The sequence below is a fragment of the Aedes aegypti genome, chromosome 2 (assembly GCF_002204515.2).
Source record: "Aedes aegypti strain LVP_AGWG chromosome 2, AaegL5.0 Primary Assembly, whole genome shotgun sequence".
Taxonomy (NCBI): domain Eukaryota; kingdom Metazoa; phylum Arthropoda; class Insecta; order Diptera; family Culicidae; genus Aedes; species Aedes aegypti.
Window position 1 is genome coordinate 128,323,562 of NC_035108.1, and position 27,819 is coordinate 128,351,380.

Sequence of the window (27,819 nt, forward strand, 5' to 3'; positions counted from 1 at the left end):
CTCGGAGTTGGTCAGTCCCGAGACTACACTTGAAGCCAGGATAACAATCATGAGTATTAACTCAACAAGGACTGTAAGTACTGGTAATTCAAGGACTCACGTGAATTCTGATTACTAAACAAATTTTCTAGCTTGATTCGGTTTTGCTGCTAGCATAAAGCCCCATTTTTCTAGTATTTTTCTGGAACTAAACTAAAAGCGAAACAAGGATGGAACTAGAGTTCCGTTGCATGTTCTTGGTTTCTCAGAAATTTAATCGATTATGTTTGCTAAGGGGCGCGCCTTCGCTGAGATGTAAATTTCTATGAAGGGTGTAAATAGCGGGACCTTTTTATCATAGTCGATTTGTATCAATATCTGAGGAATCAAAACAAGAACTGTACAGAAATCGATACTTCATTACCTATCAATGGAAATGGAGTAATGCGACATGCACTATACACTAAGGATACGGGTAATGTCACAATAGATCTAAATACTGGTCGCAGTGGCGCATCCGAACAGAGAGAGAGATAGCAAAGCTTTATAAATAAGCTCTTATTTAAACTTCATAGAAATAATGGTAAATATACAAATCATTGTAACTTTTGATTTTCTCAAAGAAATTATTTCAAATTTTCAGAGATGCTTAAATATCATATAATTTGAATTACTTGGCTAGTGGGGAAAATTGTGGAGTATCTAAAAATCCCTTCCAAAACAGCTCAAAACCTTCAAATCACGATAACTTTCGATTCCCTTGTTAAAATATTTTAAAGTTCACGGAGAAAGTGCTTGAATACTATTTTTTTCAAATGGTAGGTGCCAAATCCTTGGACATTTTTTTGCGTTAATAAGGGTTTCTGGCACACCGTGCTCTTATACTCTTCCGATCATAACATATCAGTATTAGCAAGAACAGATACAACAAGAGTACAATATGGTAGATCTTACCTCGTAACGCACCTCGAAAAGGTGATCTACCCGCGTTACGGGAAAAAAATACTAGACATAGAAAAATCATTGGACAGTAATTTGACATGAAGGTTCGACCTTAACATTAAAAAAAAAACTTTAATTTTCCAACATACATTGTTAGAATGAATCAAAGTTATTTGTCCAATCGTACCCTTGAGGTTTATTATCAGAACCTGAATAGTCTGAAAGACTTATGATTTACCTAAGTTGCCCCAAGGATTTAAAAAATCTTTGTTTGCGGATGACACAAGCCTCTCCGCCAAATGACGGAGCCTGCGTGTCATCTGTATTAGATTGCAAAAATGTTAATGGGATGGTGTTTGTATGTCACAAAATGGCTTGAGAACGGATGAATGGATTGAAAGTTTTTCACAGATGCACTCAATAAGGGATGCGACGTGATAATGCGGTGAGAAAGTTTGGGAAAGTCTCCGGAATAATCGGGAAAACGGGAGAAGACTAATGTGTATTTTTTATGGCGATTACATGACGTTTTACAACAGCCTACTTAATGGCATGACAAAGTTCGCCGGAAAAACTATTGCTATAAAAAAATAACTTTCAAAAATCACATTAAGGGCATTGAAATAAAATGTAACCAATATATAACCTGTATCCACTTATCAACAGAAAATCAAAACTTTGTCTCATGAACAAGCTTAAACAAATTTTCACGCCGGCCATGTTGTAACGATTGATCAACCGAACTCTGCAATCCATATCACTAGCAGCCGGCCGGCGTCGCGTCGTCAAATCGCTCAGTCCATTTCCAGTAGCTATAGCATTTATTTTCACCGACGAGGACATAGACCGCGCCTCTTATGGCGCCTTCGATAGCTGTTTGTGCGCTGTGTTCAACCACCGCTGTTTTATAAATAACGTCAAAATTTAATTAATTGCCAATTCAACGCTTATCATCGACTGGCAGCCATGCATGAACAACATCAAATAAGCGCATGGCGCTTCACTATACTCCACTAGAGCAGTTAGGTAGGTTCGAATAAAAAAGAGTAGGGGACGATGGTTCAAAACGGCAAATTAAGCTCAATCGCAGCATCTAACAGCTACCATACATATAGCAGTTATTACTGAAACTTATTTGAAACCTGGATCCAAACTCAAGAGATCCAAACTTTCTTGTGTCTCGTAATGGACGTGATGGATGACCATGTGGGGGAGTTGCAATCATCATTCATAGGCGTATCAAACATCATTTTTTTCGTCATTTGAAATCAAAGTTTTTTAAACTTTAGGTGCTTCTGTTGAAACACAGCTTGGTAAATATACTTTCATAGCTGCCTATTTCCCTTTTCAATGCATTGGGCAGCAAGTTAATTTGCTTCAAACTGACTTGTGGAAATTTACGGGAGTGGGACATTTCGCATACGGACGTTTGGCATAATCGACATTTGGCATAATGCGAAATGTATGCCTTCTTTAAAATGCTACCTGTTCTTGTATGGAACTGTTTTATGCGAAACGTCTCATTTTTTCTGGCGTTACGTCCCCACTGTGACAGAGCCTGCTTCTCAGCTTAGTGTGAGTACTTCCATAGTTATTAACTCAGATTAGTAATGAGCACTTCCATGCCAATTGACCATTTTTGCATGTGTATATCGTGTGGCAGGTACGAAGATACTCTATGCCCTGGGAAGTCGAGCAAATTTCCAACCCGAAAAGATCCTCGACCGGTGGGATTCGAACCCACGACCCTCAGCTTGCTCTTGCTGAATAGCTGCGCGTTTACCGCTACGGCTATCTGGCCCCCCCAATGCGAAACGTCCATTATGCCAATCGTCCGTATGCGAAACGTCCTTATGCGAAATGGGTCACCCCCAAAATTTACTAGCAAGAAGCCCCATATTTTTTTAATTGAGTGCATTTTGAACCGCTTTGCCCTACCCCGTCAAAGTTTTTCCCATCTCCGTTTTGATGGCCCCGAGAATTGATTCCCAAACAATCTACCGGTGCGATCCCAAACGATGAACCGCTTGCCGGGGAACTGCGCAAACGACACACCGTCGTCGTGTCATCGGAAGATTGCCGGTACCTATTCGCTGCGAGTAACATCTTCGTCGGAAATAAACAAACCATCGTAAAAGGAATGTTTATTCAGCTGCAAATTGTTGATAAAGGATGAACATATTACGAAAATATTGATTGAAGCCCTGTAAAGCGGCAACTTGGTCGGGTGAAAACCGAGTTTATATTTCACCGATGCTGGGAAGGCAAACGTTCTATGTAAATCAGTTAAACTGTAGTATGGTTTTTCCACATGCTCAATTGACTGGAATTCCTCGGGAACGTACAACCATTGCTTACTATTTGTTTCATATCGAACCTGAGATGTCTCAAGCTGAAGCATTCAATGTGTAAAAGACCATGCGGTCCCATCGTTGTGAACTTAATGGTTTTGAGAGCTAACAGAAATGACGTCTACCGTGGTGAATCAAAATCCGGACGGTACCAATATCCGGACACTCTGATAGAATCTATATAAATAAAAATGGAATGATGTTTGTATGTCACGAAATGGCTCACGAACGGGGCAACGGATTTTAATTATTCTTTCTCCATTTTGTTCGTCAAGGGTTCCGACGTGTTTGTGTGTATAAAAGTTCCAGGTTGTTCACCGGGAAAGTAGGAAGAAACGGTACTGAACGGAACTGTCATTTTGTATGGGACGATTCATAGCGGTTTTCAACAGCCTACTTGATGGCGAGACGAAGTTTGCCGGGACCACTAATATGTTAATAAAATATTAAATTAAATATATATGTGGTAAATTTCATACACAACATTCATTTTCAATTTTGCTGATCATTTTACAATCATTCGTTATCTAGTTACCATGGGCCCATTCACAAATTTCATAACGCTGAAGGGGGTGGGTGGGTGTCCTCGTGTTGTTACAGCTCATACAAAATTTGTAAAATATTCATACAAAAAGCGTTACGAGGGGGTGGGTGGGTGTCGAAAATGGCCATTTTTAGCGTTATGAAATTTGTGAACAAACCCCATTGCCTAAACATTAATGACAATCAAAACAAAAAAGTCGCTCCTGTTGCAATGGGTTTTTCTGCAGCGTGAATCATTTTCGGTGAAAGTGGCGATGAACGTGCCTTAACATTCAGTTGTGTTTATGTGTTAAGTTTATGCATTTAAATTGCATTACTCACAAAGTATTTCGAGTTTACCAGTGAAATGAATGTTTCTATATGCATTCGGAAACTGTACGATCGTGAAATTCGTATAAATAGGAATATTGCGGTGCAAAACAGACTGTCTGGAATTTTCGACAGTTGGTTTTAAATCCGGACATAATTCAAGAGCGCAGTGTTTTACATCTAATAGTGAATATTTGGAGGGCAAATCTAAAAGAAAACTTGCAAAAATTATCAGTTAAGTGTTATCAGTGATTAGAATGCCGATTTCTACACAGAAAAACAGTCTCATTCAAATATTTCTACGGTTCTAGCTTCAAGCGCCCAGCCGTTTATGTTTGGATACAGTTGGAGTGATTGAACCACAAATTTACAATCATTCCATTATCATGAACATCATAGATCGAAGGCCGGCATGTAGTGTTTATAATTGTGACATACTATTAAATGCAGATGCAATTTTTATTGATATTGTTGCAATACTCAATACTGAAGAAATGCTGTCCGGATTTTGATTCACAAGTGTCCGGATTTAAAGACAGGTAACGCTTCTGGTGTCCGGATTTAAGGACAAGACAAACTCGATTGTTTTAATGATTTTCATGTAATAATCATAATTTTCAACATAAAATTTGCTTTTCTTATCAAGTTCTAGTATAAAACTATGTGTATAAATAATGAACTCACATCTTATTCGATGAAAAATGGTTTAAAACGGAGATTGAATATGTGTCTCAGCTTAAGCGTCCGGGTATTGATGCAGCACGGTAATCTTAATGTCGGAATTTTACTGTCCAATCAATTTTCTCAATCGCACCCCTTGTGAGAAACTGATGGCGATTACATGACGTTTTACAACAGCCTACTTAATGGCATGACAAAGTTCGCCGGAAAAACTATTGCTATAAAAAAATAACTTTCAAAAATCACATTAAGGGCATTGAAATAAAATGTAACCAATATATAACCTGTATCCACTTATCAACAGAAAATCAAAACTTTGTCTCATGAACAAGCTTAAACAAATTTTCACGCCGGCCATGTTGTAACGATTGATCAACCGAACTCTGCAATCCATATCACTAGCAGCCGGCCGGCGTCGCGTCGTCAAATCGCTCAGTCCATTTCCAGTAGCTATAGCATTTATTTTCACCGACGAGGACATAGACCGCGCCTCTTATGGCGCCTTCGATAGCTGTTTGTGCGCTGTGTTCAACCACCGCTGTTTTATAAATAACGTCAAAATTTAATTAATTGCCAATTCAACGCTTATCATCGACTGGCAGCCATGCATGAACAACATCAAATAAGCGCATGGCGCTTCACTATACTCCACTAGAGCAGTTAGGTAGGTTCGAATAAAAAAGAGTAGGGGACGATGGTTCAAAACGGCAAATTAAGCTCAATCGCAGCATCTAACAGCTACCATACATATAGCAGTTATTACTGAAACTTATTTGAAACCTGGATCCAAACTCAAGAGATCCAAACTTTCTTGTGTCTCGTAATGGACGTGATGGATGACCATGTGGGGGAGTTGCAATCATCATTCATAGGCGTATCAAACATCATTTTTTTCGTCATTTGAAATCAAAGTTTTTTAAACTTTAGGTGCTTCTGTTGAAACACAGCTTGGTAAATATACTTTCATAGCTGCCTATTTCCCTTTTCAATGCATTGGGCAGCAAGTTAATTTGCTTCAAACTGACTTGTGGAAATTTACGGGAGTGGGACATTTCGCATACGGACGTTTGGCATAATCGACATTTGGCATAATGCGAAATGTATGCCTTCTTTAAAATGCTACCTGTTCTTGTATGGAACTGTTTTATGCGAAACGTCTCATTTTTTCTGGCGTTACGTCCCCACTGTGACAGAGCCTGCTTCTCAGCTTAGTGTGAGTACTTCCATAGTTATTAACTCAGATTAGTAATGAGCACTTCCATGCCAATTGACCATTTTTGCATGTGTATATCGTGTGGCAGGTACGAAGATACTCTATGCCCTGGGAAGTCGAGCAAATTTCCAACCCGAAAAGATCCTCGACCGGTGGGATTCGAACCCACGACCCTCAGCTTGCTCTTGCTGAATAGCTGCGCGTTTACCGCTACGGCTATCTGGCCCCCCCAATGCGAAACGTCCATTATGCCAATCGTCCGTATGCGAAACGTCCTTATGCGAAATGGGTCACCCCCAAAATTTACTAGCAAGAAGCCCCATATTTTTTTAATTGAGTGCATTTTGAACCGCTTTGCCCTACCCCGTCAAAGTTTTTCCCATCTCCGTTTTGATGGCCCCGAGAATTGATTCCCAAACAATCTACCGGTGCGATCCCAAACGATGAACCGCTTGCCGGGGAACTGCGCAAACGACACACCGTCGTCGTGTCATCGGAAGATTGCCGGTACCTATTCGCTGCGAGTAACATCTTCGTCGGAAATAAACAAACCATCGTAAAAGGAATGTTTATTCAGCTGCAAATTGTTGATAAAGGATGAACATATTACGAAAATATTGATTGAAGCCCTGTAAAGCGGCAACTTGGTCGGGTGAAAACCGAGTTTATATTTCACCGATGCTGGGAAGGCAAACGTTCTATGTAAATCAGTTAAACTGTAGTATGGTTTTTCCACATGCTCAATTGACTGGAATTCCTCGGGAACGTACAACCATTGCTTACTATTTGTTTCATATCGAACCTGAGATGTCTCAAGCTGAAGCATTCAATGTGTAAAAGACCATGCGGTCCCATCGTTGTGAACTTAATGGTTTTGAGAGCTAACAGAAATGACGTCTACCGTGGTGAATCAAAATCCGGACGGTACCAATATCCGGACACTCTGATAGAATCTATATAAATAAAAATGGAATGATGTTTGTATGTCACGAAATGGCTCACGAACGGGGCAACGGATTTTAATTATTCTTTCTCCATTTTGTTCGTCAAGGGTTCCGACGTGTTTGTGTGTATAAAAGTTCCAGGTTGTTCACCGGGAAAGTAGGAAGAAACGGTACTGAACGGAACTGTCATTTTGTATGGGACGATTCATAGCGGTTTTCAACAGCCTACTTGATGGCGAGACGAAGTTTGCCGGGACCACTAATATGTTAATAAAATATTAAATTAAATATATATGTGGTAAATTTCATACACAACATTCATTTTCAATTTTGCTGATCATTTTACAATCATTCGTTATCTAGTTACCATGGGCCCATTCACAAATTTCATAACGCTGAAGGGGGTGGGTGGGTGTCCTCGTGTTGTTACAGCTCATACAAAATTTGTAAAATATTCATACAAAAAGCGTTACGAGGGGGTGGGTGGGTGTCGAAAATGGCCATTTTTAGCGTTATGAAATTTGTGAACAAACCCCATTGCCTAAACATTAATGACAATCAAAACAAAAAAGTCGCTCCTGTTGCAATGGGTTTTTCTGCAGCGTGAATCATTTTCGGTGAAAGTGGCGATGAACGTGCCTTAACATTCAGTTGTGTTTATGTGTTAAGTTTATGCATTTAAATTGCATTACTCACAAAGTATTTCGAGTTTACCAGTGAAATGAATGTTTCTATATGCATTCGGAAACTGTACGATCGTGAAATTCGTATAAATAGGAATATTGCGGTGCAAAACAGACTGTCTGGAATTTTCGACAGTTGGTTTTAAATCCGGACATAATTCAAGAGCGCAGTGTTTTACATCTAATAGTGAATATTTGGAGGGCAAATCTAAAAGAAAACTTGCAAAAATTATCAGTTAAGTGTTATCAGTGATTAGAATGCCGATTTCTACACAGAAAAACAGTCTCATTCAAATATTTCTACGGTTCTAGCTTCAAGCGCCCAGCCGTTTATGTTTGGATACAGTTGGAGTGATTGAACCACAAATTTACAATCATTCCATTATCATGAACATCATAGATCGAAGGCCGGCATGTAGTGTTTATAATTGTGACATACTATTAAATGCAGATGCAATTTTTATTGATATTGTTGCAATACTCAATACTGAAGAAATGCTGTCCGGATTTTGATTCACAAGTGTCCGGATTTAAAGACAGGTAACGCTTCTGGTGTCCGGATTTAAGGACAAGACAAACTCGATTGTTTTAATGATTTTCATGTAATAATCATAATTTTCAACATAAAATTTGCTTTTCTTATCAAGTTCTAGTATAAAACTATGTGTATAAATAATGAACTCACATCTTATTCGATGAAAAATGGTTTAAAACGGAGATTGAATATGTGTCTCAGCTTAAGCGTCCGGGTATTGATGCAGCACGGTAATCTTAATGTCGGAATTTTACTGTCCAATCAATTTTCTCAATCGCACCCCTTGTGAGAAACTGATGATAATTTTAGAAAATAATAAATTTACCTATGAATTTCGTATACTTCGACCCGTGATTCACAATAAGACTGTTATCCATGTACGTAGCCAACGAAGGGTGAGGTTATTGCTTTTCCATTTAAGGGAAATGTGACATAGGGGGGCATTGCTCGTCTATGAAAACTGCAACTCCTTTTCCATTTTAAAACTGTTCTTCTACAAATATTTCAAACATTTTTGGTTTGGGTGTACGTTTGTTAATTAGGTGAAGGTTTTTTAACTAATTGTACAAAATTTAAAATATTAATATCAATCAAATATATTTTGTTAACTGCTAAATTTTTTTTTTAACTGCTAAAACAGCAAGTTTCTGGTTTTCTAGATTTGTGCTTATGAAAAAAAAAACTTGGCTGTGGCTTCGATTTATCTTAACCCTAAGGCTAAGTAGCCCGTCATTGGTTTTAGAAGCCTTGTTTACATTGCGGCTCGCAATTTCAACGATCATCAACGATCAATGACGGCCTACTTCACCTTAAATTGACCCGTTATTCAGTCTACACTTTGTACCAAGACGTGTTTTTGACATCACTTTTAATATAGTGGAAAAAAGTAGGGAGGTTTATCGTTTCATGTAAAATGGGTGCATAGTCTGTGTATAATGATATTTTTGCGTGAACTTCATGAATGAACTTTTGAGGTTGCTCCCTCCTACTTTTTGGAGATCCTGGCTACATCCATGCCGATATCGCTAGCTATCGAAGCCATCAGATATCCTATTTACTTGATACAAACGTAGAATAAATTTGACTTCTACACGTTTCACTCCATCATTACTGCAATTCTAATTAATTACTACGCGGTCGTTCACGAGTAAGAACATAGAGTAAATGTGCAGCTGGAAGGAAAAAGGTAATCACTTTATCATCGTCTTCGTCGTCTTTACACGACGAAGACGAAACAATTACAAATTATGATTACTTGTAGTGTCGTTGCATGTTTTATCGCGAACACTTTCTCGCCGCATCTTTGTCACGAAGCTTTATAAACGCTTTCCCCACGTTCATCACAATACTATACATGTTTGTGGGTATATGTTTCCTGATAATTGCAATAATTTGATATCGTCGCATAGGGCCGACGACTGGAGCGCCGCTTCCAAATGGGCATCTCCAGTAAAAAAGAGAGCTGTACTGTCATGCTTCTTTTCATAGATTTATTTTTTTGCCACTATTTTTTAATTATTTTATGCAAAGTTTCAGAAAACACGTGCAATAAGTAAATTTTGTTCTTAAACTCTATGAAAAGCATAACTGTCTCACCATACAATTCAAAGCGCTACGCTTGAAAAAAAAGTACCTAATTTTTCGACTATACCACGGATCCACAAAATGTTGGAATGATATACTGCAACGTGATATAATGAAGCATATAGTTTTCATTAAAATATGACGAAAACATTGCAGAAATTGAGTGAAACAAAAAAAGCACATATGAAATGGATCAAATAGAAAAGTGTTAACAACGGTTCTATACCATTTCCCGGAAAGACATTTCCCGGAAAGACATTTACCGGAAATCATTTCCCGGATACCCCATTTCCCGTAATGACCCATTTCCCGGAATACCCCATTTCCCGGAAAGATATTCAAGTATCACTAAAATAATGACCGTCAATGAAATCTATTCAACTTTTTTTTCAGTTAGTAAGGGAGGTTAAGGTTTGGGCTAGATGTTTTATTAGATCGAGCATTTTTATGGGTAGGATTTTTGTTTTCCAAACAATCCGGTGCAATCTTAGTTTAGTCTATGTATATATCATATAGACAAAATTTTCTAGATCTCAAATCCCTTACAACTGTAGATTTACTATAAGATTGAATAATCTCATGGCATTTTAAACCTCTACTATGGTACTATGTACAGTCTGCGAAGAACTTTTCGGCCGATCTATTTTCGTGTTGTTCTGGTAGAGTTATTATTGTTCATACTTTTTATATTTTCATTGAACAATTGTCCTTCTTTCGCTGTCTGGCCATTTGGCCGAATGGGTCGTTTGGTCGAATGCCGTTTGGCCGAACAAAGAACAAAAAAAAAACATTTAATATTTTCAAAGCTTATGTGTAGGATTTATAAGTGTTGCCCTGATCTACCAGTCAACTTATCAATTTATATGATATGGTGGATCGCTATATATGAGCTCCAAGAGAATACATAAAACTATCCGTTCATTCAGTTTATGGTTGGTTCGTCTCTGGGCTATCAACGGTGTGCTCGGGTTTGCATAGTTTTTGATAGTTTCATAAGAATTTTTCCCTTCTTTTAAACATAGGCTTTTCTTTCAACTTGTACTGGTTTCATTACTATTGGCGATAATTTAGCTTATATTTTAAATGGGAATTTTCCCTTCTTTAAATCATTTATAGTTATACTGATATAATAATTGTTTGCATTACACTAGCTTAAATTTTCATAAGAGATTTTTGCTTCTTTTGATCATAGGCTGTTCTTTCATATTTTAATAATTTTCATAGTTAATAGAACTAAGGCTTATGATAAGTTTATAGTCCTAATAAAAATTATACCGAACGACTCGCTGAACACTTACGTTAAAGAGGCTAACTGTTTCTCCGTTGGGAAAAAAAGAAGCTAAACTTGTGGTTGCAAGAAATTATTTAGTTTACTAAGTACTATCAGAAGGATTGAAGCAAATCGATGCTACAGAAAGACGAATAAGTCGTAAACCGTTTTAGTAACAGTCAAAAGCTGACTACAAACGCAATGCGAAAACCTATGCTGGCAGCTATTACTGCTAGCAGAAAAGAGAAAAATTGCTTACATTGACTATTGCTTGAACTAACACTAAAGAGCTGTATATCAATGATGATTTATGCTTCTTTCGGAATAAACTGTTCTTTGAAATTCATTACAAATGTATGCTAACTGTAGTTCATTATTGTTTTCAATTTCGGTCAAACGGCATTCGGCCAAATGACCCTTTCGTCCAAATGGCGTTCGGCCAAACGGCATTCGGCCAAATGACTCGGAACCCTTCTTTCATACATAGGCTGTTCTTTTAAGTTGTGTCATGAAAACAAATGGCAATGTTCAGACTGATAACAAATACATCAATATGAATTCCAATTATAGCTACTGCCATTTGCATAAATAATCACCCTTCTTTTGAACAATTGTCGTTCTTCCGAAATATACCGACAGAAAAATGTTTGGCAAGAAGGCTGCTAATATTGAACATCATAAATTTTCCCTTCTTTCAAACTAAGGTTATTCTTTTGAGTCATTGATTTATACACAAATTATTTCACGCTAAAACTAGACATATTTGACCAAACCCCCCCTTGTCAATTTAGTAAGGTTTGTGATGCTTCCCACAACTCCTTCTCCACCTTTGGAATGAGATATTAGCATAAACTTTATCCTGTTATGTGGGTTTTTAATTAATATCATCTTCTTCTTTTTTTTCTGACATGACGTTCTAACTGGGACAATGTCTGCTTATCGATTCCATGTGCATATTAGTTCTCCCACAGTAATCAACTGATAATATTTTTCGCCAATTGACGAAGAAATTCTATACCCTCGAAAATGGAAGAATTTGCCAACCCGAAAAGATTCTCGATAGGCGGGATTGGAATCCGCGACAATTATCTGTGGTCCGCGTTGATCTTTACAAATATGACACTCAGGCAAATGGAATACAGACAAACCCTTTATGAAAAGTCGCCATGAGAAATCGGATTGAAATTCACACATTTGCCTTGTCAAACAAGATTTGAGAACAAAAAATCGAGTCAAAGACCTTGGGCGCTTTCATCTTTCATAAGAAAAAAAGGTATGAATTTTGATAGTCCAGTTCGCTTCGTGTAGGGTTCTTGTAAGCCCTTCAGTTCTGGCAGTTCTATCGCAAAACAAAATCCGCGAAAGTTTATTATTGGTGCATTCCGGGAAATGGGTTTCCGGGAAATGGGTTTCCGGGAAATGGGTTTCCGGGAAATGGGTCATTCCGGGAAACGGCATTCCGGGAAATGGTTTTCCGGGAAACGGCATTCCGGGAAATGGTTTTCCGGGAAACGGCATTCCGGGAAATGGTTTTCCGGGAAATGTCATAGAATCGTTAACAACTACCGAAAAGCTAAACATTACATATAGTTTGCAATTGGATTAAATGGACAAATTGATGTGAAGTTTTGCGAAAAAGTTACACGTCTTCTCAGTGAGAATCGAACTCACGACTCCCTGATCTCTAGTTAAGGCGCGTTACCCCTACGCCATGAGAGGACTCATGAACGCAGAAGTTATTGGGTCACCAAGTGGTTCGGTAGCTTAGTTGGTAAAGCGCTCGTCTAGCATACAAGAGTCCTGGGTTCAAATCCAAGCCGAGCACGTGGATTTTTTTCATAATTTCACCCATAATTGGTCCATCTTTACCACGCGTAATGAGTTGATTAACATAAACTCATAGATTTTTCCTTGAATTCCCGGTCAAATTAACATTTTTCACTTTTTCGTCTAAATATTAAGGTTTTCCGATGAATTTATTAACGAATAAGCGTTTCCATACCACAGAGCAAACTCATGGAGAAACATGGTTGCTTATTCCTAGTTCTCCATACTAAATGGCATTCTACCCCACCCATTTGGTCATTTTGACCCAGCCAGTGGATTACAACAGAGTTGTAACAGATTTTGTTACTTAGTCAACGCGTTTTTGTAACAAAATATGTTATAATTTTGGCTGGTTAGTAGTTAAAATATCAAAAATTATAACACAATTTACTCTACACTAAATAAAATTGAAACAAAATATGTTATAATTTAAACAAAAATGTTACTCATTATGTTTCAAATAAATGTAATTCATTTTGTTATATTCCATAACTGAATTATAACATAATTTATTATAAGCAATTGTTTTCATTTTTATAACAAATTGTGTTATAATTATGTTTGAAATCGAAACAAATTTAAAACAGCTTTTGTAGGCCGTCATTGAAATTTGTACGCATCGTTGATGATTGTTGCTAACTCATCTCACGATTTCGAATCAAAGAAAATCAGTTGGTTTTGCACTGACACAGCTGAAAAAGTATCAGCATACTTTATGCATCTTAGTGCGTACAGAGATACTTTTTCAAGTCAATATAAACTATCAAGACTGTGTTTTATCACTTTGAAATGCAAGCTGAAAGGTCATCATTGTTGCCAAAACGAATGACGGGCTACTTAGCCTTAGTGTTGATCACTTACGATACATGGTAGGTGTCAAGTCATATACGCTTCAATAAAGTTTGACTTCTTCCTATCCACTATTTGATTGAAGTTTTCAAACTTAGTATGGTATGTTGGACAAAATGGACCCATCATTACTTAAGAGAGTTACAGAGACCTCTACTTTTTCGAATATAACATTGCATCAAAGAATTTTCTATGTACATTTGATAGACATAGAGGCTGTTCATTAATAACTTAAGATAATTTTAACGGTTTTCCGTTCCGTTTCCGTTGGTATGATTTTTTGTATGAAAATAGAAAAAAAACTTGTATGGCACGTAAAATATCTCAAACCCCCTCCCCCTGTAACCCCTTACGTGATTGATGGACGATCTCATATATGTTCAGTTCTTTTTTTTATAAAGGGTACACTTGAGAATGAACTCAAAACTGTCTGGGTAACAGCAAGAGACATGATCGAGTTTATTTTATTTTTGACCCCGTCATATTTTGGACATTAGTAGAGGTCCAGCAAAACTAAGCAATCTATAGAAAATTTTGGAATCTCCATACAATAAGTTTGCATCGAGGCAGAGCAGGTCCGTCACACTCGGACTCAAATTGGGTACCACTTCTAGTACTGCATTTGGTCCCTCGGTAGTGCAAAAGGTACCCAAGCTTGACAGATCGCAGTACACTTTGAATGGCATTCTAGATTACCTTATGAGCCATACAATTTTGAGCAACTGCAAGGGACATGGGGATCTTTAATTTGTCTTTGGGCAGAGGGTAAATGGCTGGCAATTTGAGAAACTGTTGACACTGGACGTTCCCACGTCACGCACATTGTTATCCCAAATTTGCTGGGATCTTGATCTTTGAGCAGACATACAGACAGATCTTCCCAATATGGAGACTAAAAGTTTAAGTAGTTTAGGATTCTTATACCAACAGCTTGTTCATAAAATTTTACAAAAGAGTTTCTAACCGAAAAGTTTTAATTTGGTGATGTTTGTTCTAGAGTTTGTACACTTTTGTGTTTTTGATGAACTTATATATAAATAAAAATGGAATGGTGTTTGTATGTATCGATTTAAGAACGGGCTAATAGACTTACATGATTATTTCACTGTTGCATTGTTCCAACGTGTTTGAGTGAAGGAAAAGATTTGGACAATTCTCTGGAACAACTGGAAAAACAACTGAAAACTAATATGACGTTTTGTATGGGGGATTGCATGTCATTTTTCAGCAGCCTACTTGATGGCAAAACGAAGTTTGACGGGACCACTCGCGTTAAATATTATTTTGACTTAACAAAAAACTAGAACTTTAGGTTAGTTGATTGCCAGTGTCGAAGTTTATGGTAATAACTTTAGAAGGAAGATCACCACAATAATTTTACTGATAATATTTTGGCAATTCACAGCACAGAAAACCGTGGATATTCATTTCAGTTACAAAACTACCCCACATTTAATCGCCAATCAAGTGTGGCCAAACATGCAAAAAAGTACCTTGACAACAAAGCTCTCACCTGATAACTGTGGAAGTGTTTAACACTAAGCTGAGAAAAAAAGCTCTTTCACAGTTGGGATGTCATGCCATAAATAAGAAGAAGCAGAAGGATGAGGATGAACAATGGAATAAAAAGTTGTTTCTTAATCTTTCTTGAAAAAAAAACAGCTTGACCCTCTTCCTTGTAGTTTTTTTTACAAATATGACGCACCTTATGATGCGAAAGACATTTATGTGATTATCGTTTTAATATTCAATATTACATTTATTGACATTCTAACCAAGAAAATTAAAACTAATAATGATTTACTACAAAATAATATTGATTTATTGGAGTCTACCAGAAACTTTTATTACGAACCTATAAGAATGAACAATCTAAATGCTCCTCAAAGCTCCTAATCAGAAGGCCGGCTCCAAAGGCACGTTCCCCACCAGTTGGGAGATTTGTACCATAAACTGTGCATTTATATGATTAAAATGTGTATTATCCTGACAAAAATACTTTTTTTTTTCAAATTAGTAAAATATTTTGTCTAAGAGAATTATTCCGTTTTTGTCAACTGAAAATTGCCGATCGTGTTGATAAAAACGAAACATACCTGTATTTGAATAGAAAATAAAAAAAACTTGGTATTAGAGGGTTAAAACAGAAAATTCAATAAAATCCCACACTAATTTCATTACGAAAAAAGCGGTTTTAGTAAAAAGTGCTTGAACAAATAATGTTTGAAAATGGGCCCAAATTATCGAATCCAGTTTAATTGTTTTGGCTTTCCAATAAAATAAATGATTGTTTATCATTTGTTTAACTATTGAAATAATTAGGTGACTACTAAATTGATCTGATAAGTATGGAATCATATTCTAGTTATCGGCTAATTCGACAAAAACCTGGAGCAACATGGGAAAGAGAGGATAAAGTTTTACAAATCTGAAGGTTCATTGAGTCTAAAAAGGTATACATAGATAACCCGATTTTGTCCGCCCCCATATCAAAACTTCGTTCGGCTCTTCTTCAAAATGTAAGCAATTTATAAATGTTATTACTTCCCAATGTTATGCGTATTCAGAGTAAATTCAACAGGTTTGTAATGAGCTGCTGTATAATCTTTCATTGCTTTATAGCTGAGGGGTGCGGTCTCCAACAGTTTGTTCATTCAATTTGAACACATTTTGTCCACCAGTGCTAACCGTTGTTTATTTGCTTGTCTAGCAGAAAACCATTTTCAAGGTGCACACTTAAAATACTTTACACAAAACTTCTGCAGTTTGATACAGGCAATAAGTCCAATAAATTAGCTGAATCAGATAGTTTCTGATCGTACTTTAATTAACAATATATTTCACTAAAGTTTAACTCAAGAGCGGTCGCGCATTCAACCATTGCCGACACCACCTCGCTCGAGCTGTGTATGAAAAGCGAACTTTCTTCAGGGTGCGTGTACTCAGTACACGCATGCGACCGATCTTGGGTTAAAAAAAAAATGCACATCAATAAGACTAAGTGAATCGTTTCTTCAACACCTTCAAAAGGTTGATAGTTTTTGTGTCACATAAAATGTGTAACTTTTTTTTTGCGTGACGTAGTAATGATCACACACTCCTAGGCATACTCGGATCATTTTGATGAAAATTTGGGGTTGACTGCAGCTTGGCTGTTCGCACACCTCCGCTTTGTATATTATTGGGCCCCATTGTGCTTTTTAGGTCTAAGTCTGGAAGCCCTCCAAACATTGTCATATTTACTCACACGAATGAAGAGCTTGAAAGAACCAGTCTCGTTGTCGCAATAGATAAGAAAATTTTTAATTACATTGATTGTCTTAAAAAAGCGGTTCTAAGATTGTGCACCGCAAAGCATTGAGGGGGCAGGATCCGTCATAAATTATAAAAAAAAAATCAAGAGCAGATTCTTCGTTTAAAAACAAAAAAAAATGAATAAAATGTGTGCACTGCATTCTATTCTTCAATCGAAACACAGTAAACATATTTTCAGCGAATAAATTTTAGTTTTGATCAGCAAAACTGCTTCTAAAATTTCTATGATTGCGATGACGGATTTTTTAATGTTCCTTAAAGCTTTGGCAAGTGCTCAGTAGTACACAACAAAATCTAATCTGTGTTCTGAATTATCTTTGATTTTGGTGTGTAAATGCAGCAAATGTTATCTTACACACTCAAATTATTTTACAGGAATCCGTGAATTTCATCGTAATCTCAATAGCTGAACAGTTCGGTGAAATAAACTAACGGTGTACGGTAAATTTTTACAGTTTTCGGTAAAATTTCACCGAAATCCGCTAAATTCCGACAGAATTACGGTGTTTTATTGTACCAAACTGTTCAGCTGTCGAGATTACGGTGAAATTCACGGATTACGGTAAAATAATTTAAGTGTGTACAGACGATTAAAAGAATACCTTCCAATTAATACATTAATTCAGCCTCGTATCTTATAGAGACTATGGTGGCTGATCCAGTGGTAGTGAGTTCAATAATAGCGGCAGTGGATTGTGCTACTTTACCCCGAATGTCGTTTGCCTGAACGCCAGTTCCCCGAATGACCCATTTCCCCGAAAAATGTTGCATTTCAGATATGTACCAGAATTGTTTTCAGTGACATAGTGGCAAACTAGAATGAACGATAAGCAATCAAAAGAAGGAGGTATTAATCATTCTCGACTAAATATGCCAACTATACCGAAGACGGTAAAACTCTACTAGAAAGGATGAGCTGTAGAATTTTTAAGAATCTAGAGAACCAAAGATGCCTTAGCTCAAAACTTGATAGATTGGTAACCTCTAGTAAGTAACCATTGCATCAAACTTTCTGCGCAAACGGTTATTTGGATCTCTAGATTTGAGCTCTTTGAAATGCTATTTGTTCTTCTTCCTTCTGGCGTTACGTCCCAACTGGGACAAAGCCTGCTTCTCAGATAAGTGTTCTTATGAGCACTTCCACAGTTATTAACTGAGAGCTTTCTTTGCCGATTGACCATTTTTGCATGTGTATATCGTGTGGCAGGTACGATGATACTCTATGCCCTGGGAATCGAGAAAATTTCCTTTACGAAAAGATCCTCGACCAGTGGGATTTGAACCCACGACCCTCAGCATGGTCATGCTGAATAGCTGCGCGTTTACCGCTACGGCTATCTGGGCCCCAAATGCTATTTGTGTCGCACGTTTTTTCAACGACGGAGGACAAAATGTATAATTGGCCATATTATAAATGCCATTCACTATAGCTGTTCCAAAAAATATTGTTTTCTGGAATAATTATCAAAACTTTGGTGTGATGTTAAACTTAGATCATTTCTTGTGATATTCTACCACTAAAAATTGTGTTGCGCTATAACTCATCACATTATAATTGCAATCCACTGATACAATATCAGAACTAATAAATCATATTTGTAATGAATCGTTATTTTATTCAATTCAAACTGTAGATCCTGTCGTTTGAAATGGTTATTCCATTGAACTCATCAAATTATTCTACTGACGTAAACTGGTATTCCAATTTTCAAACTTCTAGCGAACTCGACACGAGCCTTTTCCAGAGAAATGGTAAATATTCCCTCGCACCGAAGCAATGACACACACAAAAACAACACTGTTTACTATATGGTCCAATGGTCGAGAAGACGGCGACAAGGAATGCCTCGCTCGTCAGCTGGAAGTTATCAGCACGAATAGGACTACATACACGACGACCTACAGCAGAAGCAGAAGCGTTTGCGATAACCAAAGGAAACACCCATATCAGCCGGCGGTTCAACCAGCCCCGGGTTTCTAATATTCCACCTACCTCAAATTATCAAAGTTCATCTTGAGCGTCTTGATGTTCATGTTCATCTCGTAGAATGATTGCGTAGCCATGTCCAGCAGCTGCGAGTGCGATATCGTCAGCCAGATGTTGTAATCGGGCGTGAAGCGATCCTGCAGAGCATCCACCACCTGATGGAAGGACTCCATCTGTTCGCACTTCACCTCGATGGTATTGGCGAAGAAGCCATGCGGCGAACAGGTACAGGGCGATATCTCCCGCCGGACTGCACAGTTCAACGACGCACTGGCCGTCATGCCAATGATCGTGTAGAGGAGCGTTGCCATTGTATTGCTGGTCCTGTAGAACTGTGTTTCTAAAGATCACTCACACTGTTTTTTTCAACACTTTAACACTCTGTGTGATAAGATTCTTCGTACTACGCTTTCCTGATTAGTTGCACTTCATTCACTTCGTTTCTTGTTTGTTTTGTGCACTTGATGTTGGATTCCTTCTCCGTATAGATTTCGTCTGGAGTTATTTGGGGAAGGGGAGTTCCCCTATCCCGAGTAATTCCCTTTACTGCCAACGATCACTCATTCATCCAGACTAATGTTAACCTCGGACCAATCAAAACTCGAAAACGTCCGTCAGCTGGCGCCAAAATAAACACACAATCATTTAACACTGAGCTCTATTGAGAGGTCGGCGATAACACGGCCGAATAATCGAACTTCGCGGTCAGTACCTGGCCGTTGCCTGTTTCATAAAAAACCGAAATCTTTCAAACATCCAAACGACTCCTCGAATACGTCTATGCCGATGTCAACTCACTGGCTCAGCTAAGAAACGGGTAGAAGTGATTCAGAAGTAGCCGTCCGCCGCTATCACTGTTCCAACACACAATAACGATTAGCACCAGAAACACTATCGCCGATAGATGGATGCAAAGAAGCACACTTCTCACTCCTCACCGAGCGGTAATTATTATCAAAAATCCTATTCAGAAAAATTAAAAACACTCTACACTTTACAGCCTTCACCAGTGATAATCAACGATGTTACGATTGTTGATACGTCTCACCAGCTGCTAGAGACGCCTTTGGCTTCGGTTTCCAGCGATGTCTGCATCACAGCGCGGTCAAAAATCTACTGAGAGCAGAACATTTGAATATGTTCCTTTTAAAAACATCGGGTTCCTCGAGAGCAGCAACGTGCAGAAGATGCCGTCGTCCCTTGTCTATTCGTTCCAGCCCGAGAAGCTGCCGGGTGGACTAGGGTGAGTCGAGATTGAGTAAACTTTCATGTTCTTTTGGCTTATGAGCATATTTATAGGCTAGATTTTCTAACAAATATGTTTATCTTAAAGCTCTTAACGATTGATCTAGAAGTTGAAGTATGGTAAAGTTTGAAAAAGATGTAGTAAAACTAGAATTTTAAATCTGTAATCTCAAAATGTAAATGGCAAATCAAAAGATCGTCTTAACACGTGAAAAAAATGTAATTGAAACGTCTCTATGATCTTACTTTGAAAATCATAAGGCAGAATCTGCAAAAATAAATTAAAAAAGTTTTCATGAATTTAGCAACAAAAATTTTAAAAATACAGTCGATTCTCCACATCTCGATATTATTGACGATGGTTTCGTCGGTCCCTTCAGTCTGTATACATGTTCTCTCTCTCCATATCTCAATATCCTCCTTATCTCGATGCTGATTTTGTTCGCTATTTTCTCTCCGCTCATTATCAAAGTTTACTAGATCAGTTTCAATTGATTCGAAACTATTTTCAATCACGAAATGACTTCTGTTTGTTTATTGTTTTACTAGCAATGGAGTGTTTTTTAATTTAGTATTCATAAAAAATCTTTGTCTCGATCGCTCCCTATCTCCCCCAGTCATAGCTAAATGTACTTTTTTTCACTATCACAAATGACTGTATGACATTTGCCAGAATCAATTCGCCAGAATGGTTTTTGCCAGAAAACCATTCCTCAGAATTGTTTTTTTTTTTTGTTGTAAATAATTTTCAACCTTGATATTAAATATATTGGTCGTCAAATTTATAGAAAAATAAAAGCTACCGAATTTTTTGAGACTTGTGAGACTTTTTTACACGATTTTTTTGCACGTTTTCTTTTAACACGGCTTTTTTTATACGCCTTTCGGAATTTACATGGTACTTTTACGGATTTCGGAATTACCACGCCTTTTTTCTTATTTATACGGAATCTAGAATTAACACGGTTTATTTCTACACAAATCCCGGATTTAGAACGGTTTTTTTGCGCGGAATTTTTTTTTGCACGTTACGTATCCCCCGTGTAAAAAAAAACCTTAGTGTATTTTTACTTTACTTTTTTACGAAACATTGTGCAGCCAACTATGAGATTATTTAACCATGAAGAGTGGACTTAGCGTCACTTCTGCAATACATCACTCGAGTCGTGAATATTGCGCCAAATAACAAGTATAGAGTTGTAATATCATTTTGTTACAATCTGTCACATTAAATTTTATGCAATTTTCATTACGTTAAAGATGTGTGGTGGAACTGACGTAGGGTTCCCTTTTTTGCCATATAGCTGACCTGAGAAAAAGAAGAGCTGAGACGTTTGGCATGAATCGACATGTGGCTCAATAGTGTATCTTTGCGAAATATTTCATAACAACTAAAAATAACAGCCTTTAATTTAAAGAAGGGTTTAGCGCCAATCATTATTCTAACAGTATTCAAATGAATAGCCTATTAATTTAAGAAGGAAAAATTCAGCTAAACGTCCTTATGGTTATATATCTATACACTAACATTTAGTGCAAATGTAAACATTCTCTAAGCCCTCTTTATAGGCTTCATGCTGAGTAAAGGCGCTGTACGAAAGCTTCTAACATTTAGTGCAAATGTAAACATTCTCTAAGCCCTCTTTATAGGCTTCATGCTGAGTAAAGGCGCTGTACGAAAGCTTCTATGCGATCCTTTTACCAACAAATTTGGCGAATCTACTCAGCTATTTTCAAGCTGTGTTGGCAGCTCTTATTCATACCGAACATTGCTCTAACTCGACAGTTAAACGACAAGTAGCTGTGTAACACATCTTCGGAAGGCGCTTTCTCCATTATTTCGCAACTGTTGAATAATTTTTATACAGCTTCGCTTATTATCGATGAAATATTATTTTCAAGCTGTTTCACAGCTCACAGAATTTATTTCATAAGTATCTGAATTTAATGGTCCCAACGTTACACAATTAAAGTATCTGTTACCGCCTGGAATCGAACTCACGATCTCTGCATGCTGTAAAAGGGTGTGAAACGAAGGCACCCTGGAAGCAGGGCAGTGAGAAGCGGAACCTATCCACAGTTCATTATAAAAGCGCGATCCGCGGAGAATAATTCTGGCAGGATCCGTAGGGTGGTTCCGGCTTGTGCAAGATAGCAATTATGCATAGATCGGCAGACGGATGCTGGCATACAGTGAAGAGCTGCTAATTTTGTTCGGAGAGTAAATTACAAAATTCGCGAAAAAGAAAATCAGAAATTTTCGTTTTTCTGTTAAATAATGGTCACTGCTCCTGAACTGATTCTTCGAAAATTAAGTATGAGGTTGATAGAATTGCAATAGATGCATCACAAGTTGTTGTTTTACAGCTTACAGCTGTATATTCGCTGTATAACTAACGATAAAGCGCTTCTTAATTATATATTGAGCAGCATAACAAATCATATTGTACAGAAGCAGCCGGAATAATGATGGGAACCTTTATTTCACATCATTGGGTTGCTACTTTTTACGGTGTTGAGTTACAGCTTAGTGAAAGCATCAAAAGCGATAATTGACGAAGTTTATTCAGCTAATATTTATAGCTGCAAATCGTTTGTGAAACAGTTGTATTAACGCTAATAGTTCTATTTTTGACAGCTTTAAGTTTTTGCTGCGTTCGCTGCTTTAATTCATTATAACGCTTAAATTGTTAGTTGGGAAGTTTTTTTTTTGCACGTTTTCTTTTTACACGGCTTTTTTTTTACACGCCTTTCGGAATTCACATGGTATTTTTTTTGCACGGAATTCGGAATAATCACGTTTTTTTTTCTTATTTACACGGATTTCGGAATCAACACGGCTTTTTTTCTTATTTACACGGACTTCTAAATTAACACGTTTTTTTTTACACGGATTTCAGAATTACAACGGTTTTTGTCACACAAATCCCGGAATTGGCACGGTTTTTTGCGAAGATTTTTTTTTTGTACGGCACGTTCATCATTTAATCATTTATTAGTTAACATCTAGACAGATAACACTGAATCAACAATTTCACGCCACAATACTCGGTTCGTGGCCGCATCTCTCTGTCGTATTTTCACTTGAAAACAATTTACATTTGCGGACACTTCAGTCGTTACGACTGCTTTCTACAACGATCGTCTACAATGTACTTTTACAATATAGTTTAAATAATTATTTTAAAGCAGAATATTTGATTATATTGTTATCTATAAACATTAAAGAAATCATTTTATAGCAATCAAAACATATTAGCCTGATCAATTATTATGATATTAATGGATTCAGCTTTAGGACACTTTAGAATGTTAGACTAATAATATCCTTCAGATAATCGTCTCACATCTCGTTATGCAACATTATGACAGTTGTCGATCGAGCATAACTGTGCCCATTCACATATTTCATAACGCTGAAGGGGTAGGGTGGGTGCCAATGAGTTGTTACAGTTCATACAAAATTTGAAAATTATTCATACAAAATGCGTTACGAGGGGGTGGGTGGGTGCAAAAAAAAATGGTCATTTTTGGCGTTATGAAATTTATGAATAAACCCATTATGCTTTTTCGTTTGCAGTTGTCAAATATTTTCCTTCCTAGAATCAGTTCCTACACGCGTTTCTTGAGACCGGCACAGCTGTTCCATCTCCTCGCACTCCGTCTCCTCTAGGCGGCGATTTTTCTCCCGAAAGAGGCGGGTCTGCTGTTGCCGTTTCCGTCTATAACGTTCCACGTTCTGCAGGGTGCCTTGCTGCAGCATGACCGCCCGCGCTGCGTTCTTTTTCTCTAGAATCTGCCTACATTCCTTGTCGAACCAATCATTCCGTCGACTCCGTCCCACGTATCCGACGTTGCTCTCAGCTACATCGTTGATTGATGCTTTCACTGTTCTCCAGCAGTCCTCAAAAGGGGCTTCATCCAGTTATATCGGGGCGGCCGTCGGTACCGTACGTTGTTAACGACGGAGAGTTTTGGGCGCAGTTTGACCATCACCAGATAGTGGTCCGAGTCGATGTTAGCGCCACGATAGGTCCTGACGTCGATAATGTCTGCTGTGGTGATCTCCAGGTGTATCGGTATGGAAGACTGTGCTGGAAATAGGTGCTACGAATGGGCATATTCTTGGAGGCGGCGAAATCAATCAGTCGTAAGCCGTTTTCGTTCGTCAGCCGGTGGGCGCTGAACTTTCCAATAGTCGGTCTGAATTCCTCCGCCTGGCCAACCTGAGGGTTTAGATCTCCTATGATGATTTTGACGTCGTGGCTTGGGCAGCTGTCGTACTCGCGTTCGAGCTGCGCTTAAAAAGCGTCCTTGTCATCATCAGTGCTTCCGGAGTAAGGGCTGTGCACGTTTATTATGCTGAAATTGAAGAAAAAATACTTTTCTTGAGCATTTCTTGCAAGAAATTTCCCACGCATCGAGATAGGCGATTACTTTTCTGTTGAAGTGCATACTTCGCTTTAGGAGTGATTTTCGATAAAGAAAAATTCATCACTAGAGTATGCGACGGACAAACGCTTTTTAATGTGCTAGTATTGCTTCTATATGCTAAATTCATGATCAAACAATTTTCGCATTTTTTATGGGCCATTTTGTAGTAGTAAAAGCCGATTTTCCTACAAAATGCTCAAATTTGGCGTGATGTATCGTTATTTACATTTGAGCAATCGGCATGAAATTTTGACAGAGACTACAAATATGGTCAATTTCATAACCACAAAATTTTTCACTGTGCCTGTTAAAAAATTAAGCGCCAGATAAAATCGCTCAAAACAATAGTAATTTTAATTATTCATATAACAGCTGTATTTGAGTTTTTACATTAATATTTAGGGTATCCGTCCATTATGGAGGACTTAAGCACGGTGTTGAAATTAAAATCGTATTGCAGTGTCCAAAATCTAATTATTATAGTATTTTGCAATGTTAAGTGGTAAAACTATCCTTTATCAGGAGTATAGTGAAGTAAAAAAGTAATTTTTGGAATCATACATACATTTTTTTGACATAAATCTGAAGCTCTTCCTCTGTCCTATTATTGCGGTATTTTGTCCTTTTATTGCGGTAGTGCCACCCTATTATTGCGGTATACCAAAAATCATAGATTTTATTACATTCAAGATGCATTCAATACCACACAATGTTCGAGCATTGCAATTATGCTCCCTTCATGTTAATGACACTGCACGGTACTGTCAGTTTGTGTGACTTTGGACATATCTATGAGGAAAACTAATTCATTACTTTATGGGGGCTATCCATTAATTATGTAAGGGTTTATGGGGGGAGGGCGGGGGTCTGAGATTTCTTACGCGTCATGCAATTCATTTTTAATTTTCATACAAAAAATCTTACCATGGGGGGAGGGGGGGTTGAAAAACCCCGAATATTGTCTTACGTAATTAATGGACCGCCCCATGTCACGATTCGAAAACAAATCAACAGAATCGAATGATTTTCTGCCGGTTTCGTCTCCTCTTTCGTCGTAGGTGGACAATGTTAAAGTGAATAGACAAGGTTCTTCCATCTGAGACCACTAGTCGCTATATAAGAAATGAATTTGTTGACTTAAGTATAACCTACAATTTTGATGCTTTTAAAAATATTTTCCACTAGCAACACAATTTTAAAGAATTGCTTCCTGACGATCAACTTATATCTTAGTTTTTTAGCATATTTTTGGCATTTGCGTGAGTTTACGTGATTTTTTGGTAAAACATTGTATTTATTTGCAAAATATTTGTAAATAAGAGGAATTACAGAGTAAAAATAAACATAAACCTTTTGTTTGACTTAATAAATGTATGAATAACTCATAATTATGTCCCAAATTAGTATGCTAATAATATAATTAATGTTTTCAGCAATTACATTTAAAATGACTATTGAAATATCGAATTTTTGAATGAGATTTACAGATACCGCAATAACAGGCAAAAATCTATTTTCATTGTCCTATTATTGCGGTATATGCTTTTTCTCAAAAATATAGAACTTTTATTCAAAATTCAATATCTATCATGTAATTACATCTATACTGAACTGATATACCCGCTACATATAATTGTTTTGGTTCTAAACTTAAAAATTTAAGCTTATGAAAACAGGCCCGTAGATAGAGAGACTGGTTAAAAATATAGGCTTTGCTTGATGCATCATCTAAAACAGATCTTCCTGTCATGTCTACCTATCTCAAGCAATATAAATTATTTTACCTTTCGACTCTGGTACCTTTTATTGATTCGTACCTACGGGATTTCTGAGCTATAAATACTGGCTGCTGTAGGCTCAGAAGAGGGACTTCCCGGACTGTGGACTGATTAACATATTATTATATTTTTTATTTTCAGGATATAAAACTTCCAACATTCAAAATCGTTTAATTTTTAAATCGTTCATCTGATACAGCTTGGGAATACTATAAGTTTTCATCATCATCAATAATATTCATAGGGGACGGACCTGGTGTAGTGGCTAGAACACACGTCTCTACGCCGAGGACCTGGGATCGAATCCCATCCCCGAGATAGTCACTAAAATTTCAGTGACGTCTTCCTTCGGAAGTTAAGCCGTTGGTCCCGAGATGAACTAGCCCAGGGCTAAAAATCTCGTTAATAAAGATAGAAAAAAAAATAATATTCATAGAAAATAGAGTTTTCGATTAATAATGAGGGGTTAATTCTTATACCGCAATAATAGGGAATACCGCAATAATGGGTAAATTACCCTACTTATCGTTTCAACCATTTCCAGCCAAGCTACAATTTTGTATATAAAATGCCAATGCTGAACAAAAATTTGCAACAGAAAAACTACTATTATTTTGAGCAATTCCATATGGTGCTTAACTTTTTGACCAGTACTGTAAAATATTTAATGATAAGGAAATTGACCATATTATAGTACTCTACCAAAATTTCATGCCGATTGCTCATAGGGGAAGAAAGTTACAGCATGGCATGCTTGAGCATTTTGTATGAAAATCGGCTTTCACTACTATCATTCTGAACATAACTGTATCTCGCTCAATTTATGATCTCGCCCTAAAAGCCATTGCTGACCAAGTGTGTAGCTTGTTGTTACTGATCAAACGAATGAATTTATGCGTTATTTTACAATGCTACGATGAAGAAAAGATCCTCCTATATCACAGAGTGGTGATGGTTTTCATCTTGGTACACCCTCGTGCTTAAAAACTACGAGCTATACACACTCGGTTACCAGTGGCTCTTAGGGCGAGATCATTAGTTATGCGAGATATTTCTCCAGTTTGTTTTGTAACTAATCCATCAAATATTCAGCAAAAACCGGTATCTGGTTCTTCAGAATTATGCTCTTTAAAATGTGAGGTTATTTTTCGATTGATCGTGACCTTTACAGCCGAACGAGACGTCATTATAATCACCCTATCCATTTGAAGAAGCAATTCTCAAGTACTACTCCATATAAAGATGCGAAAAAATTATCACTTTATTCTGTATATTTAATTTTCAGCTACATCGGTTCACTAAAACTCGAGATTTGCTTCTGCAAAGTTTTGATGATAATTGTTAGACTGA

At 37.4% G+C, this 27,819-nt stretch overlaps 1 protein-coding gene across 1 annotated transcript in view; it reads right to left on the minus strand.

Moving 5' to 3' along the window:
• Positions 1-20,197, minus strand: part of LOC5568735 (chaoptin) — a 77,775-nt gene extending 57,578 nt beyond the window's left edge. Inside the window, exon 1 of the mRNA XM_021842324.1 lies at positions 19,019-20,197. Coding sequence (XP_021698016.1) covers positions 19,019-19,323 — 305 coding nt within the window. The 5' untranslated portion in view covers positions 19,324-20,197. The remainder of the gene's footprint in view (positions 1-19,018) is intronic.
• Between the last annotated feature and the right edge of the window lie 7,622 nt (positions 20,198-27,819).